Source organism: Triticum urartu, chromosome 4A (genome assembly GCF_056163025.1).
Source record: "Triticum urartu cultivar PI428250 chromosome 4A, HENAU_Tu73, whole genome shotgun sequence".
Lineage (NCBI taxonomy): Eukaryota > Viridiplantae > Streptophyta > Magnoliopsida > Poales > Poaceae > Triticum > Triticum urartu.
Genome location: NC_141876.1, coordinates 528,679,071 through 528,695,830, shown reverse-complemented (window position 1 = coordinate 528,695,830; position 16,760 = coordinate 528,679,071). Strand labels below are relative to the sequence as shown.

General features: G+C 44.7%; 2 protein-coding genes and 1 pseudogene across 6 annotated transcripts; 1 reads left to right on the top strand and 2 right to left on the bottom strand.

Annotated features, from left to right (window-relative positions):
• Positions 1 to 7,790: 7,790 nt before the first annotated feature.
• Positions 7,791 to 9,194, top strand: LOC147976420 (uncharacterized). The gene has a single exon (XM_087519774.1). It carries the CDS (start codon positions 8,049 to 8,051, stop codon positions 9,015 to 9,017), a length of 969 nt encoding a protein of 322 aa, XP_087375900.1. The 5' UTR covers positions 7,791 to 8,048; the 3' UTR covers positions 9,018 to 9,194.
• A 128-nt stretch (positions 9,195 to 9,322) lies between these two features.
• LOC125552518 (uncharacterized) lies at positions 9,323 to 10,839 on the bottom strand (annotated as a pseudogene). The gene is made up of 2 exons (XR_015601499.1): positions 10,566 to 10,839; positions 9,323 to 9,794 (listed from the first exon to the last, which is right to left on the bottom strand). The product of XR_015601499.1 is annotated as an uncharacterized LOC125552518 (transcript).
• On the bottom strand, positions 10,635 to 13,195 carry LOC147976419 (uncharacterized). Of its 4 annotated transcripts, none has more exons than XM_087518779.1 (8): positions 12,848 to 13,195; positions 12,521 to 12,716; positions 12,347 to 12,425; positions 11,987 to 12,062; positions 11,500 to 11,528; positions 11,224 to 11,317; positions 10,851 to 10,994; positions 10,635 to 10,752 (listed from the first exon to the last, which is right to left on the bottom strand). In XM_087518779.1, exons 1-7 carry the CDS (start codon positions 13,133 to 13,135, stop codon positions 10,866 to 10,868), a joined length of 891 nt encoding a protein of 296 aa, XP_087374905.1. In that variant the 5' UTR covers positions 13,136 to 13,195; the 3' UTR covers positions 10,635 to 10,752; positions 10,851 to 10,865. The 4 variants fall into 4 exon arrangements, with proteins under 4 accessions (XP_087374905.1, XP_087374908.1, XP_087374907.1 ...); XM_087518782.1 differs by having other exon boundaries at positions 12,313 to 12,425; positions 12,521 to 12,666; positions 12,848 to 12,980; XM_087518781.1 differs by having other exon boundaries at positions 12,313 to 12,425; positions 12,848 to 12,978.
• Between the last annotated feature and the right edge of the window lie 3,565 nt (positions 13,196 to 16,760).

Genomic DNA, 16,760 nt, shown 5'->3' with positions numbered 1-16,760 from the left:
TGCATGTCAAAAGTATACTACTAATCCAAACTTGATCTAGTTTGGACTAGTAGTACTTTCAATGTGCACCACATGTTGCCTCCACTTGAATCTAATCCGCCAGCACAAGCTATTTAATCATCATCATAGTCATTACCATCAACAATATTTATTTAATCACCATAGTCATAGTGTAGCACATCATCATCTTCAAACTCATTCTAGCTAGCTAATCACCACCAACACTAGCTGCGATAGCTATCTAATCACCACCAACACTAGCTAATAATAATCATCATAGTCATTACCATGAACACTAGCTATTTAATCATCATAGTCATAGTGTAGCACATCATCATCTTCAAACTCATTTCTAGCTAGCTAATCACTCCTGCTGCTCTCTCTCAGGTAAAATAACATAAAACATGTATAGCACTCCTCCTTCATCAAGTTGGAGCATGCAGATGAACCTGTCTCCTAATTGTGGGCTGCGCTTTTGATTGCTGCCCCCTAGTACTTCTCTGCGATCATTCACAATTTTGCTTCAGTCTTTCACTATTAAGCATTCCTCGCTATTAGAAATCCTGAATGCACTAAAGTGCATTGTAGGATATCTTGGCCGTAAACTAATAATATTCATGGTACCTTTAGTCTCGATCCAATCAGGCACAACATTCATCGGGAGTCCCTGTTGAAGAACATCGTATAGTAACATACTTAGCAATGAAGTTTAGCTTAAAAAATAATGTATGCAAAAGATGAACTGAGGACGAATAGTAAAAATCTTACCATCTTTCCTAAATAGATGTGACCGTAGTTCAGTACAAACACTATTGGTCGCACGATTTCAGTACTAACATTTCTAAGTGCAGGAAGAAAATTTGTCTTGACAGTATCAAGATCCTAAAGCCATGAAACATAATGACTTAGCTCCTCGCAGTTTAGTTCAGCCCCGGGACAGTAGTAGGTCCTGTCTACCAAGCGCTGGTCATGTTTGCTTGAACGGAAATAAGCTGACAATAGAAATTAGTTGTCAACTATTTTTGAATAAACAATATCAAAGACATAAATATGGTTAAGAAACTCACATAATGGTATAACTGGAGGCATCTGCACATCGACCCAGATGTCGGTATTACCTTCAATATCATCTTCCGGACGAATATCAAAGGTGATAACCATATCAGGCTCAAATGCATAAGTCTTGCATAGTGCTCGCCAAGTTTTGCATCCAAAATAGGTGTAGTCGTCTTCGTTGTATAATTTTGCGTGGAAAATATAACCATGTCCGTTCTTCAAGTAAACTTTCTTTACCTCCATGGTACGACTGAAACCTATCTTATTCAAGACAAAAACTCTTGCATGGCAGGGGATACGCTAGTAGAATAGTAAAAAAAATAAATTATAAGTTGAAGCAAATGAAGGAGATGTCATGCTTAATTACGAAAAAAGACTTGCTGTTGTGACTTACTGTATCCACTTCTAAGTTCTCGTCCAGCTTGATGCTGAAGCGCCTATCATCATCTAGAAAGATTCCGTCGCACAGGCCGCGCTCATCTTCGCAGTACATGCAAATACCGAAATCCTTTTCGTCGTCAGACATTTCCTATGTTCATAGTTGAAACATTAATTGAAAATCGATCGAAGACAACTACCAGGATACTCAACACACAAATCCGGGACACTCGATATTTTCTACATATTCTGGCACAACTCATGCCAAAATTTACGGAAAAATCCGGCACGACCTTTGCTAAAATAGGACATATCGAGCGCCTGAAATTTGCCGAAACGGAAATGAATCAACACTCCAGCAAAACATAGGCCACTCGGAGGTGTAACCTGCAAACATGACCGGCCACTTGGGCAAGCACATATCCTATTTGAGCAACACAAGATATACACTTCAAAATATCTTATAGGACTCATATTGACATGAGCATTCAATAAGCAAAACCAAATCGTAAAATAAGTAAGTATTCAAATTAGCATGCATTCAATAAGCAAAAGTAAATCATCTCATGGGTCCGTACATCATCGAATATTATCACTAATACATCCCGAATAGTATCATACATATAACATCACTAATACAACTAAAACCCTAGCGCACGACGGGTATCGGCGCGGGCGGTGGACACCCATAGAGAAGGAACCATCACATGATCATAGCTCCAGTGAGATCCCTGGAGAACCTGCCAGGTATTGGAGAACCTGTGCTCCAACACAAACAAGTAGCGACGGACGTGCGCGTCCTCCTCACTGACACGGTGACCCACCACCTCCGCGGGGTCCTCGAGCCTCTGGACCGTCACTGGCCCACGCGACCGCCACCAAAGAAGGTTCGGGTCAACGACGAGCTGACTCCTCACCAACCTGCGCCCCCCGGTAGGTAGCGCCTCCCAGTACCACCCCGGCGGAGCCCAGTCCCGGACATGACCCATCCGGTGACGCAGGTGTCCTCCGCCGACTCAACGACGAGGATGCGGGATAGGCATCGTCGACGTCGATGCGGGAATAATTGCTTTAACTAAAAAAGTAAACTAGTTCTATTAATTTTTGTACTAAAAATAAAATAGTTGTATTAATTCAACTAGTTCAATTAAGCACTTACTATGAATAAAAATAAACTAGTTTTTACTAAAAATAAACTAGTTCAACTAGTTATATTAATTTTCTTACTAATTCTATTAAACACTTACTAAAAATAGTAAAAAAAAACTAGTTAGATGAACTCTAAAATTTAACCCTAACTGATGAACTCTAAAATTTAATGAACCCTAACTAATTTGATGAACTCTAAAATTTAACCCTAACTAATTTGATGAACTCTAAAATTTAACCCTAACTAATTTGATGAACTCTAAAATTTAACCCTAACTAATTCGATGAACTCTAAAACTAATTCTATTTAACAACTACTGCCATAATTAGCATCTAATTTGATGAACCCTAACTAATTAGATGAACTCTGAAATTTAACCCTAAGAACCCTAGCTAGGCAGAGGTAGGGGAGGAGGAGGAGGGTGTGCTCACCTCTGGCGCCGGCGGAGTTAGGGAGAGGGGCACGCGGCGTCGAGGTCGGGGACAGGGTCGGGGTCGGGGCGGCGGGCACACGGCGGAGGGCGGTGATGTAGGGGGGCGTCGAGGTCGCGGTCAGGGGCGGGGGCGGCGTCGAGCGTGTGGGGAGAGCGACGGGTCGCGCGCGGCGACCGACGGCGATGCAGGGCGGCTACAGCGGAGGAGTAGGATTTGGGGGAAGTGGCCGTGGGGGAAGAACGAACCGCGCGGTTAAGTTAAAAGTAGTAGTAGCGCGTTCCAGGAAGTGCGCTGCTGCTACGGTAGCGCGTTTCTTAACAAGCGCTACTGCTATTCCTTCGCTTTTTTATTTGCTTTCCATTTAATTTTATTTTCGTTAGCAGTAGCGCCTTTGTTCGTAAACGCGCTGCTACAAAACAAGTAGCGGTAGCGCGGTTCTACGTAGATCGCTACTACTATGTGTAGCCTATCGGCTAAGCCGTGGGAATTTTAGTAGTAGCGCTTTTGTACTCGGGCGCGCTACTGCTATAACTATATCTGTAGCGCGGTTTAAAACACCGCGCTGCTGCTAATTAGCACCAACGTGCGTTTTTAGCCCGCGCTACTGCTAATGTTCTGTGTATAAGGTTTTCCCTAGTAGTGAGAATCCACCCCCCAAAAACACACACGGGTCAGGAAGTGGAAAACAGAAGGCAACCTCATTGTTGATCAGGGTCTATTTCAAGCACTTCCCTCAAGCCGAAACCATAACAATTAACTAGTACTCCCTCTGTAAAGAAATATAAGAGTGTTTAGGTCACTACTTTCGGAGTATTTTTTTGCGAGGAACTAGTAAGGATGGAGCCAATTTTCTATAAGAAATTCATGATGTACTAAAAAGACTCATGGTATCCACATTATATGGTTTGTGTGGCTTGCCTGCTCTGCGGTCATGCTTGCATACGTGTTTTCATGCAACTTATTTATCCCCCATGCTCCTTTTTCCTGCTCTAGTCATTTTTTCCTCGAAAAATCTAGCAACAAACATCCTTTCCACTATCCTCTCAGTGTGGACGACGGAGCTCAAGTTGCCCCTGGATGACCAACATGCATCGTGATCTACCAAGAGATCACCTCACTTGTGCTTCATGTACACTCAAAGCTCGGTGCTGAGCTGAGTTTGGCGTTGCTCTAGTTTCAGAGGTTCCATTGTGATGGCTCCATACGCATTTTCACAGCTCATATGTTGCACACTGTCTCCGTATATCAACTTATATCATGTCCTATTGAGCTAGTTACATGTCATGATTTCCAACTTTTATCCTTTTCACCGTGAGCACATAATCTTTATTCTTTGTTAGTGTTTTATTTCTCTTTGTGTGTTTTGTAGGCGATGAGGACTTCCAATGCACTTAGCAGGATGAAAGTAGTTCAAACAGTGGACATTCAGACCCCAAACTTAGCCGTTTCAGAGAGCAAAAAAATCATTTTTTCAAAGTGCTCAAAACAAATATCTATTAGCAAAAATGGTCAGCGTCGTTCATACGAATCCAACGAACCCAAAAACGTCAAATTCCGAATTCGAATGAAGAAATGGCGGCCGATTTACCGAAGAGGGCTAGAGTAGAAGACAACGTTTCATACGACCATAGTTGGTCGTATGGGCAGTCGCATGGAAGGAAATCGGGCCTCTCTAGTCCAGGGGCGGATGCAGATTGTGGTCTGCATCGACGACGTCTGGAACACGGAACGTGTGCTGGGTTCGTGGTTCATGGATGGCATATATGATTTCTTTCTTCGGCGTCTTAGTCGTGGTGGGGTGCCAGATCTGGAGTTCGATGCCGTGCCCGGGGTGTTGCCCCGTGATACGTCTCCAACGTATCTATAATTTATGAAGTATTCATATCGTTATATTATCATTCTTGGATGTTTTACAACCATTTTATAGCAACTTTATATCATTTTTTTTGGGACTAACCTATTGACCCAGTGCCCAGTGCCAGTTGATGTTTTTTGCTTGTTTTACATCGCAGAAAATCAATATTAAACGGAGTCCAAATACCGCGAAACTTTTTATGAATTTTTTATGGGCCAGAAGACTCCCGATGGGCCAGAGCAGCACCTGGGGGGTGCCTTCCTGGCGCGCCCAGGTGGGTTGTGCCCACCTCGGTGGCCTCCCGCACCCCTTCTTTGCACTATAAATTTCTAAATATTTTGAAACCCTTCGGGGTTAACCTAGATCAGAAGTTCCGCCGCCGCAAGGCTCCGTAGCCACCGAAAACCAATCTAGATCCATTTTGGCACCCTGCCGGAGGGGGGAATCATCTCCGGTGGCCATCTTCATCATCCCGGCGACCACCACGATGAGGAGGGAGTAGTCCACCCTCGGGGCTGAGGGTTTGTACCAGTAGCTATGTGTTTAATCTCTCTCTCTCTCTCTCTCTCTCTCGTGATCTATATCATGGGCTTTGTTAATATAGTCAGATCATATGATGTTTCTCCCCTCTATACTCTTGTTGTGATGAATTGAATCTTTACCCTTTGAAGTTTTGTCATGTAGGATTGAATGTTCAGATTTGAGAACACATGATATATGTTTTGCAGTATGAATACTTGAGGTGACACTTGGGGTATCTTATTGATTCACTTGATATATGTTATGGCATTCAACTCGCGGATTCCCGCGGTGATATTAGGGTAATCTATGCATAGGGGTTGATGCACGTTTTTATTATCTTTTCTCCGACGGAAACTTTGGGGTCTCCTTGTAGTTCTTTGTGTGGATTGAGTATTATGAATATGAATTTGCTTTGGTGTTATTCTAATACGAACTCTAAGATAGATCGAACGGAAAAAATAGCTTTGTGTTATTTTAGTACGGACTCTTGAATAGATCGAATGGAAAGAATAGCTTTGAGGTGGTTTAGTATCCTACAAACAATTCCTATCTTTTGTTCTCCGCTAATAGGAACTCGAGAGTGATTCTTCGGTACACTTTGAGGGATAATCATATGATCCAACTATGTTAGCACTGTTGAGAGATTGCACTAGTGAAAGTACGGACCCTAGGCCTTGTTTTTAAGCATTGCAATATCGCTTTTGTGCCCGTTTACTATTTGCTACCTTGTTGTTTTCATTTATTCAGATTATAAAAATATATTTCTACCATCCGTATTACACTTTTATCACCACCTCTTCGCCGAACTAGTGCACCTATACAATTTGCCATTGTATTGGGTGTGTTGGGGATACAAGAGATTTCTTGTATTTGATTGCAGGGTCGTTTGAGAGAGACCATCTTCATCCTACACCTCCCATGGATTGATAAACCTTAGGTCATCCACTTGAGGGAAAATTGCTACTGTCCTATAAAACTCTGCGTTTGGAGGCCCAACACGTGTCTACAAGAATAAAGTTGCGTAGTAGACATCACCCCGGTCTGATTCGTTCAACGGCAAGGGCTTCACATTTGGTGAGCCACCTTGGAGGTTCGCAAAGCTGCATATCAACGATGGAGCCCCGTTGAGCTTGGGTGAGGGGTGATCCGTCATTCTTTTCTTTGGTGGCTGTTGTGGTGGTGTCGGAGGCAGGTGACGGGCGTTGGTGTCAAACTCAGAGATGTTCTGCTATCTTTTCAGTTTGTCATGTCGGTCTTTACGTGCCTTGTACTTTGATATTTATGATACTAGGGTTTTCCCTAGTAGTGTGCCCTTATGCAAGTTTTCTGAATAAAGTTTAGGGTGAGCCCTTCATGTCTTCCAATTAAATTCAAATGGTGATTTGAATTCAAATGTTGTCCTTATTTGCCTCAAAAACCAAATATGCAAGGAAATCATGGATGCATATGCTTCTAATTTCACAACCAAAATTTAAGAAAAATTTGGGTTGTAACACGAGGCACAAGTTTTACCTAGGTTTAGACCATCACCAATCGTAACAACCTTACTCCTAGTTTACATATTTTTTCTAAAGTGAGAGTATATGACAATGATTGTTGTTAAAGTATCTCTTGTAAAACTATCGGTTAGTAAATTTGCATAGATTAAACAAACAAGATGAAAATGCATGTAATATTTAACTGAAAAAGGCTTTCGCCCCGCTTTATTGATTGCGGTATTGTCTGAAATCTCACACCCTCTCTGCCCCGACACTTTGTCCTCTCCCACCCCGACTCCTTTCCAGGCAATGGCCCATCCTCATCGGCCTCATCTGGCCTCATCTGTGGCTCATGCTCTATCCCATTGCTGGTGGGTGAGACCGTTGAGTTCACCTCGCCTCTTCTTGGTGAGACATCGTCTCGTGTGAGCGCTCAAGGTGGGGACTCAGAGCTTCATGTCAGGATCCGTTCCATGTGAGCACCAAGGTGCCGAAGCGTCACAAAGTCCATTGCGACACCAGAGCAAAGCCCCTTGCGGCCTTGCTTGCCAGCCCCTTCAGGCGAGTAACCTTGCTGCCGACTGCTGGCCACATGCTACACACACCTGCCCTGCTACTGCTACAATGTCCTCTCACACTCCGCATGGTGCGGGTGTGCCCAACTATTTGCCACGCCCCAGCTTCACGGTTTTCAATTCACTTCCAAACGGCCAACCGGCCATAAAATTTGGAATTCGTGTCGACGTGAATAAAGAATAATTTCTGAAAGGGATTCAATTTAATTGAATGACTTGTAGTGAATAGATTATTTTAGAAGGCATTGTAATGAATGACTGGACTGCAAGCCAAAGGGTTGTATTTGATTTAAACTCCATGAACAAAACTCAGTGACATATATAATAAGCTTGAGACGCAAGACGAAATGGGAGAAAAAGGCCATGGCCGTGGTGAATCGACATTTCCATAAGCTTGAGATGCACGCAACGCAACGCAACCAAATCCGATGCTGAAACTGACTCGAAATGTAAACATTTCGATTTCTTCATCGATCACAGCAAACACGGCTTCGATTGCCATCAGGATCACAAAGCTTTAAAAGGCCATCTGGCACCTCCAATCTTTCCCATCATCTCCTCCACCGCATCCTCTCGCATCTTCCGGCGTCCGCTGTTCCCATGGAGATTGCCCGCCGGGAGCCCTTCAGCATCATGCCCGGCCGGAAGCGCCCGCTGGAGATCCTTCGCCAGCGGTTCCAGTCAGAGCTCGTCGCGGTCCGTCGCCTCCTCGCCGAGGCGCACGCCATGCTTCCCGCCTCGTCCCCGTCGTCCCTTCCAGCCGAGGAGCCGCCAGCCAAGAAGAGGAAGGCGTCCCCCCCTCCCGTTCCCGCGAAGAAGATGACGCCCAAGGAGCGGAGCCAGCTCTACGCGGACCTCACCAAGCTAGCCAATCTGTCTGAATCCCATGTACTCCCTGCTCATATCCTGGAGCTGCTGAAGAAGCACAGCCGCCGCGGCATCTGCGACGATTACGTCGAGATCGAGATGAACGCCGTCCAAGACGCGGCCCTCGTGGAGATGCAGAAGCAGCTGGACAAGTTCCTTGGAGAGAGGGCCCAAGACCAAGAGGAGGACCAAGACGTGGACATCGTCGGTGGCGTCTCCCCTTTGCCGGTCAGGCCGACATCAGTGCAGGTGCAGCTCGGCGACGCCTCACCGGTGAAGAATCTTGGCCAAGGTGCAACCATCAGCGGCAGCAGCGGCTCGGATTCTGGTTCATCTCACCAGAGCGTCGACAGTCATCCAGCTCCGGCAGAGCGCGCCGCCAACAGTACTACGCCTCCAACACGCGACTTCATCGCCCGTGCCGGCGAGATTTTGGAAAGGCGACGAAAGAAGGAGACGTCCCGGGCGAGGGAGAAGGCCCGTCAGCAAGTGCTCGAGACGGAGAGGACGGCAATGTTCAACGAGACCCTGGACGAGGAGGCGAAGGCGCTCCGCATTGATCAGTACAACACGGCCAGGCCGGACAACTTGTTGCGACAGATGGGACTCTTCCTCAAGCTTGACGACCACGACCTGAAGCAGCAGCAGCAGCAGAAAAGCTTCCAAGAAGATTTAGAGGAACGGGAGATTGAACGTGATTGAAAATGTATGAAATTACCTGATCGATTGGTTCGATTCTCAGCTCAATTAGTGATTTTCTTTTGTGTGTGCACATGTTTGTGGTGTTGCCATCTTGTGTAGCAACATGCTGGCACTTGATGCTGTTCTTGAGGCCTCAGAGAAGGCGTGTAAGCACGATTGAATGAGAAAGTTGTGGTTGTGTGGCCACCTCTTATCTAGACCATATGAAAGTAGATGATCGATTATACGCAGTGCATGATTGTGGTCAAATAATGACCCGTAGCGTAGCGCCTGAGACGTTTGCTTCTTGGCCTAAACCTCATCAATTATCTGGATATGTCACGTGGTGCTTGGTGAAAAAAGAACAATCTCTTGGTACTAAAACGAGATGCGGTAAGAATGCAACAAAGCATCGAGAACACATTGATCAGGCCGACCCGGTTATTCTTTCAGAGTTACAAAGCGGGATCTGCAGCGGTCTGTGGAATCGTGTCCACTCTTTGCTTCTTGGCAACTACGGATGATGATGTTTCAGGCGGTGTCACGGTGACTTTGTTTTCCCCACCGCGATGAATGCCACTCTCTTCCTCGTATCAGGCTTGACATCTCTGCGTGGAGTCGGCGCAGCAGCGGGCGTGCCAAGAAGAGAACCCGGAGTGTTTTGATCATCTGGTAGTTGCCTCCCGCTGTGAGAATCTCCAGCATCGCCGCAATGGGTGGCTTTATCTGGTTGGTCAGCCAGAGAAGCATCATGTTGTTGCTTGGCTGGGGTGTTCGCTCCATCAAGGCTTTCCATCTCTGATATGTCACAAGTGCAGCGTTAGAGGTTATAAGAATCCTTTTCAAAGTATGACACGATAAACACAAATAAACAAGCATTCATGTTCTATTAGATACAAAACAAACAAGTGATGTTTAAAAAAAGTACAGCATTTTGTCAGCACATGCACTTCAATTTCCAGTTGGAGCACGCAACCCAAAATATGCATTAAAATTGCAATGGAAATAACAGCAAATAAGATCATAGTGGCAATTCACACAATCCCTGACATCATCCAGCTAGGCTAACTGACTGTTGTTTTCGTTGTTAAAACTGTCAGTCGTATAGAGATATATGGCTACTACACCAAAATATCATGCTAAACAACAGTAGTCCACCATAAGTTACAAATCCCAAACGCATACTCTTGAGAGTTTTGTCAAATGTCATCTAACATAAGAGACATGGAGATGGTATCAGAAAACATACTTAAGTGTCATCATTACTTCCATATAGTCAACTGAACGTGAATGTAATAGTGCCACCAAGGCCCTTCATCTCCATTCATACTCATTCCATATCACTTCCTACTACTTTCTACTACATATATTTGTTATTAATACATACTGTATTTTCAGTTTAGATTACTTAACAGAAAACTATTTTTCATTTGCATGCCTTTTAGATACAATTGCATGGGATTCTTTTAGTATCAGCAGGAACTCATGTATAAGTATTGCAGAAAATGCAACCATTATGAACTCCAAAGGTTCATATATCATGAATCAGAGAAGGTAAGGTGTTCCAACCTTCACTAACAAGTCCAAGGGTCTCATACTGGATTGATGAATCTGGAGTGCATGACTTCAGATCCTCACCTTGGGTTTTCTGACTGCTAGCTTTTGTCTTTTCATGCAAAACAAATTTATCTTTTACCCATACACACTCTAGTATAGTACTGGGATTGTTACTCGAGGGGTAGTACTCTCTGAAAGCCTGTGAAATGAAGAGGCGAAACCAAGGAGTTATGTGGAGAGGTAACTGCAAGGTCCAGCCACTGCACTTTTGTGTGAAAGCATGATCTTATGCTTTACCTTTTTTTTCCATGATCAAGGATTACAGAGTAATAGTGTGGAAGCAAAACATGCCTGCACTTTACCAATACTGATCTTAACAGACTGCTTTTTATCCGTAAGATCAGTAACCTTGTTGTATACTGATACAACATCAAGTAACATCTGTAAACACAATATCAGAGGGTCAGCATTGTAAGCAAAATTTCTGCACAAAGAGACAGAAGATAACTAGCACACATATGATTCCAAGTTGACATTTCTTAGAATCCTAATTTAATACACATAACAGTTTGACTACCAAGTTAGTTGCTGCATATATATATGGGCGGTTATTTACTGAATTCAATCGATACAATCATTCATAGCCATGACTGTAGACTATGTGGCTCACCTGTTGAGTCAGGACCCTCACTCGTGCAAGCAAAGCAAGCACTGCAGTGCAAAGTTCTACGAAAAAAGATCTAGCAAGTAAAAAGCTGATCTGGCTGTAGTATGTATTAAGGAACTTTGGTAGGTAGCAATCAACTCAGAATGAAAGTTAATATGAGATTTATTTCCTTTTTGGTACACAGAGTAAAATGATACATGCTTCACCTAAGGCAAGCCAAGTGTGGGTGTACACCTTGTTTTATTTGCTAAGAAAACAACAAAACACAAAAAAGGATACACTGCTCCCTTCATAACAGGTTCAGCCAACTGCACAAAATACAGAAAGCATTAGTGTTCAAACCAAGTTAGCTATCTCCTGTCTCGAAGTTGATCAAGAATGATCTGTAAACTACAACGGCTCATCCAGAAGTATGTATCAGGCAGTTACAAAATATAGAATTTCTAGGGTAATGAGCTTCATGTACCATATAAGGGTTTATGCTAAATTACATCGGAAATCTTGCAAACGTGCAGGGATAATCACAACCCTTTTCTGCTCTCCATAGTTAGCTAAACAAAAGTAAAACAACCAGGCGATATAGGCAGACTTTCACAGATTTAAATTTCAATATTGTGTAACTCGTTACTTGAAAACGACCACAAGGAACAAAAGTTGTGCTCTATCAACGGTGGCATTGCATTTATGGTTCCATCAAAATATTTGACTCAGCTGCAATAGGATATTTTGCAAAACACAACCAGTGTCGACAGACAACAAAACGCACCTGGGACAGCAAACGGGCAACCCCCAAAAGCCTCTTATATTGGCAATGGTTTGCACCAGGCTTCCTCTTACCCTGCCTATAAAAGAAAACATTAATCAATAACCTGAATAGCAGACTAATATGATTATAGCATCATTGTACCAAGAATAAAAACAAACGAAATAATCCGAACTGCGAAGAAATTAAGCACTGCCCTACAAGTAGAAACTTCTAGCTATAAGTCATTAGTGAATACATTTTTATTTGTTATCTCCTAGGATCAATATATGACAAAGATTGTTTTACAGGGGAGTGCAACCGCACCAGGGATGCAAAACCTGACGAACCTGTTCGGAACAAGAATAGTGTTGGCTGGCTTACGACAGGTGATGACCGGGAACACCGCGCTGATGACCTCCATGAGATTGGCGCCGAGCAGCAGCTTCTCGTCCCTCCGCACCTACGCGCCCAACCCAAACACATACAAATCACACTCATCAGTGCAGAGCCACTCGCCGGAAAAAATGGGCGAGCAGGTCGTGGTAGTAGGAGTACCTTGAGGAGGTACTGGAAGTAGGCGGCACCGCGGTGCTGGTTCCTGTGCTTGTAGACCAGGCGCTCGAGCACTCCGGCCTCCGCCTGCAGGTGGCGCAGCGCCGCCCGCATCCGATGCTCCTCCGCCGAACCCTCCGGACGCGTAGCTGCCATGTCTAGGTCGTGGATGGATGTAGAATTTGAACTCAATGCTCAACTATCCAACAAAGTACGTACATAAAACATGACAAATACTAGAAATAATAGCGGGTGAATTCGTAGCAAAATCCATCAACTTAACTTGACAAATCGATAACAAAAATACACTGCTCGAGAGGCGATCCCTACCCGGCGTTCCTCGGCGTCGGGCGTCAGCGCCTGGTCGGCGGGAGCAGGGCGGCAGTCCTTGTACCAGGCGCAGGCCGCACAGCGGCAGGAGCCCGGCGGACGGGGCCAAAAATGACCGGCGCGAAGGCGGGCTGCCGAGGGGCCGGGGAACGGCGGCAGGGCATGGTTGTGCGAAGCGGCGGGGGCAGACCGGGCAGGACGGCGTGGGGGGCACAGCGCTCCGGTGAAGGGCGGCGGCCGGCGGAGGACAGGACAGCGAACAGGCGGCGCCTGTGTGCGTTTGGGCATTCGGCGCAGCGAGGAGGCCTCCTTCGGGCCTTCTTCTTCGTATTTTGGGCCTTGGTGGGTTGCTACTGTCCGGGCTGAACACCTAGGCAGCTGCTGTTGTTTATCACTCCTAGCCAGGGACAAATCTTCTATTATTTTTTTTAATAAGGGGTGCCCACAGATAGTCAGGGATGCAGTTAAGGGCTGTTTGCATGCTCCTAATGAATCTTTGAGTGACAAATACCTAGAAATGCCTACTGACGTGGGTCACTCAAAAATGAGCACATTCAAGTATCTCAGCGATTGAGTCTGGGACAAGATAAAAGGATGGATGAGTAAATGTTTATCGGCCGGAGATAAAGATGTATTGATAAAATCTGTAGCACAGGCGATCCCAGTTTATTCTATGTTCTGTTTTAAGCTCCCGAGAGGACTATGTAATCATTTGAACTCCATCATAAGAAAATTCTAATGGGGATGCAAGCAGGGCCATAGAAAACCAGCTTGGGTGTCTTGGGAGGTGATGACAAGACCCAAATATTTGGGAGGATTGAGATTCAGAGACTTTGAACTCTTCAACCTTGCACTTTTGGCAAGGCAAGCCTGGAGGATCTTACAAGAGTTTGAATCTCTTAGTGCCAGAATTTTGAAAGCCTCATATTATCCAGACACCAACTTCCTCAATGGAGAGCTAGGATCAAAGCCCTCACAGATTTGGAGAGCTATTCTAGAAGGGAAAGACATTCTAAAACAGGGTTTAATTCACAGGATTGGCAACGGACAAACAACGAATATTTGGGATGACAATTGGATACCCAAAGAAGTGTCGCTGCGTCCAATTATATCAAGGGTGACGAACGCTCCTCAGTTGGTCTCTGAATTGCTATTACCAGCGTGGCAGCATGGAACGAACAACTTGTAAGGACCATCTTCTTGCCCATTGATGCAGAGGCAGTACTGAAACTGCCCGTCTGTACGAGGAACATTGAAGATTTCTGGGCTTGGCATCCAGATAAAAAGGGAAAGTTTTTTGTAAGCTCGGCATATAAATTCTTGATCAAAACAAAAACCGAGAGGGAAGGATGGCTGCACGAAGAGGCGGGGGTTTCTAGTAATGAGAGAGAAGAGAAGGATTGGTCGAAGCTTTGGGGCATCAACGTTCCATCGAAGATTAAGGTATTTCTGTGGAGTTTGGCACGACATTCTCTGCCAACGACGGATGTACTGCACATGAGAAACATGGAGACCGGAGATGCATGCCCTCTCTGTGGGGCTCTTGATTCATGGCGTCATCCGCTACTGTCTTGCACCTCGGCGAGGTGCACTTGGGCACTAGCCGAACCAGGACTAGTGACGATGATGGTGGAGAACGGGGAGACGAGGGCGAAGAACTGGCTGTTCGCAATGAGGGACACTATGGATCATTCTAGCTTTGTATCAATGGTAGTCTCTCTCTAGGCTATTTGGTACGCAAGGAGGAAGGCAGTTTATGAGGGAATTTTTCAGTCTCCATAGCAAACTTCGTCATTCATAAAAAAAAAATTCAAGACCTAGCCCAACTACCCAAACCTGGGGAGAGGAAAAACAGCGGGGTTCCACATCAAGTCTTGCCAAACACATGGATGGCCTCTCCCGAGGGGGTCATGAAGATGAATGTTGATGCAGCAGTGGCCCGTCATCGACATGGGGGAGCGGTGTCAGCAGTGTGCAGGGATCATACAGGGCTATACATGGGATCATTGGCACTAGTCATCCGGGGCATTTCCGACCCAACGATGCTGGAGATGTTTGCGTGCAGGGAAGCACTGGCCCTGGCGGAGGATCTCGGCGTTTCAAGCTTAGTGGTGGCATGCTACCTCTTGAGCACTGCGTTGGTTTTCCCTTGAAGAGGAAAGGGTGATGTAGCAAAGTAGCGCAAGTATTTCCCTCAATTTTTGAGAACCAAGGTATCAATCTAGTAGGAGGCCACACGCAAGTCCCTCGTACCTACACAAACAAATAAGAACCTCGCAACCAACGCGATAAAGGGGTTGTCAATCCCTTCACGATCACTTACGAGAGTGAGATCTGATAGAGATAATAATGATAAGATAAATATTTTTGGTATTTTTATGATATAGATTGAAAGTAAAGATTGCAAAGTAAAAATAGATTGGAAACTTATATGATGGAAGATAGACCCGGGGGCCATAGGTTTCACTAGTGGCTTCTCTCAAGATAGCATAAGTATTACGGTGGGTGAACGAATTACTGTCAAGCAATTGATAGAAAAGCAAATAATTATGAGAATATCTAGGCATGATCATGTATATAGGCATCACGTCCGTGACAAGTAGACCGACTCCTGCTTGCATCTACTACTATTACTCCACACATCGACCGCTATCCAGCATGCATCTAGAGTATTAAGTTCGTAAGAACAGAGTAACGCCTTAGGTAAGATGACATGATGTAGAGGGATAAACTCAAGCAATATGATATAAACCCCATCTTTTTATCCTCGATGGCAACAATACAATACGTGTCATTTCCCTTTCTGTCACTGGGATCGAGCACACAAGATTGAACCCAAAGCTAAGCACTTCTCCCATTGCAAGAAAGATCAATCTAGTAGGCCAAACCAAAATGATAATTCGAAGACACTTGCAAAGATAACCAATCATGCATAAAAGATTTCAGAGGAGAATAAAATATTGTTCGTAGATAGACTTGATCATAAACCCACAATTCATCGGATCTCGACAAACACACCGCAAAAAGAGTTACATCGAATAGATCTCCAAGAAGATCGAGGAGAACTTTGTATTGAGATTCAAAGAGAGAGAAGAAGCCATCTAGCTAATAACTATGGACCCGAAGGTCTGAAGTAAACTACTCACACATCACCGGAGGGGCCATGGAGTTGATGTAGAGGCGCTCTGTGATCAATGCCCCCTCTGGCGGAGCTCCAGAAAAGGCCCCAAGATGGGATCTCTTGGGTACAGAAGGTTGTGGCGGTGGAAATAGGGTTTCGTGGTGCTCCTGGATGTTTTCGGGGTATGTGAACATATATAGGAGGAAGAATTAGGTCGATTGAGCCACGAGGGGGAGGGCGCGCCCCCTGCCTCCTGGACACCTCGTTCGTTTCTTGGCGTCCACTCCAAGTCCTCTGGATCACGTTTGTTCCAAAAATCATGCTCCCGAAGGTTTCATTCCGTTTGGACTCCGTTTGATATTCCTTTTCTGCGAAACACTGAAATAGGCACAAAAAACCCAGCAATTTGCACTGGGCCTTGGGTTAATAGGTTAGTCCCAAAAATAGTATAAAAGTGTAAAATAAAGCCCATTAACATCCAAAACAGATAATATAATAGCATGGAACAATCAAAAATTATAGATACGTTGGAGACGTATCAAGCATCCCCAAGCTTAATTCCTGCTCGTCCTTGAGTAGGTAAATGATAAAAAACAGAATTTTTGATGTGGCATGCTTTCTAGCATGTTCTTCAATGTATTTTTCTCTATTGTGGCATGAATGTTCAGATCCGAAAGATTCAAGATAAAAGTTTATTGTTGACATAAAAATAGTAATACTCCAAGTATGCTAATCAAGCAATTATGTCTTATCAAAAATACCATAGCCAAAGAAAATGTATCCCTACAAAGT

What these genes read in the sequence shown, in the direction of transcription:
- LOC147976420 (XM_087519774.1), top strand. Translation starts at nt 8,049, where the DNA reads ATGGAGATTGCCCGCCGGGAGCCCTTCAGCATCATGCCCGGCCGGAAG.
- LOC147976419 (XM_087518779.1), bottom strand. Translation starts at nt 13,135, where the DNA reads ATGCCCAAACGCACACAGGCGCCGCCTGTTCGCTGTCCTGTCCTCCGC. An exon ending in GTTCCCGGTCATCACCTGTC is followed by an intron (nt 12,063 to 12,346) that starts GTAAGCCAGCCA and finishes TTTCTTTTATAG; the next exon opens with GCAGGGTAAGAGGAAGCCTG. An exon ending in TTGCCCGTTTGCTGTCCCAG is followed by an intron (nt 11,529 to 11,986) that starts GTGCGTTTTGTT and finishes TATTTTGTGCAG; the next exon opens with TTGGCTGAACCTGTTATGAA.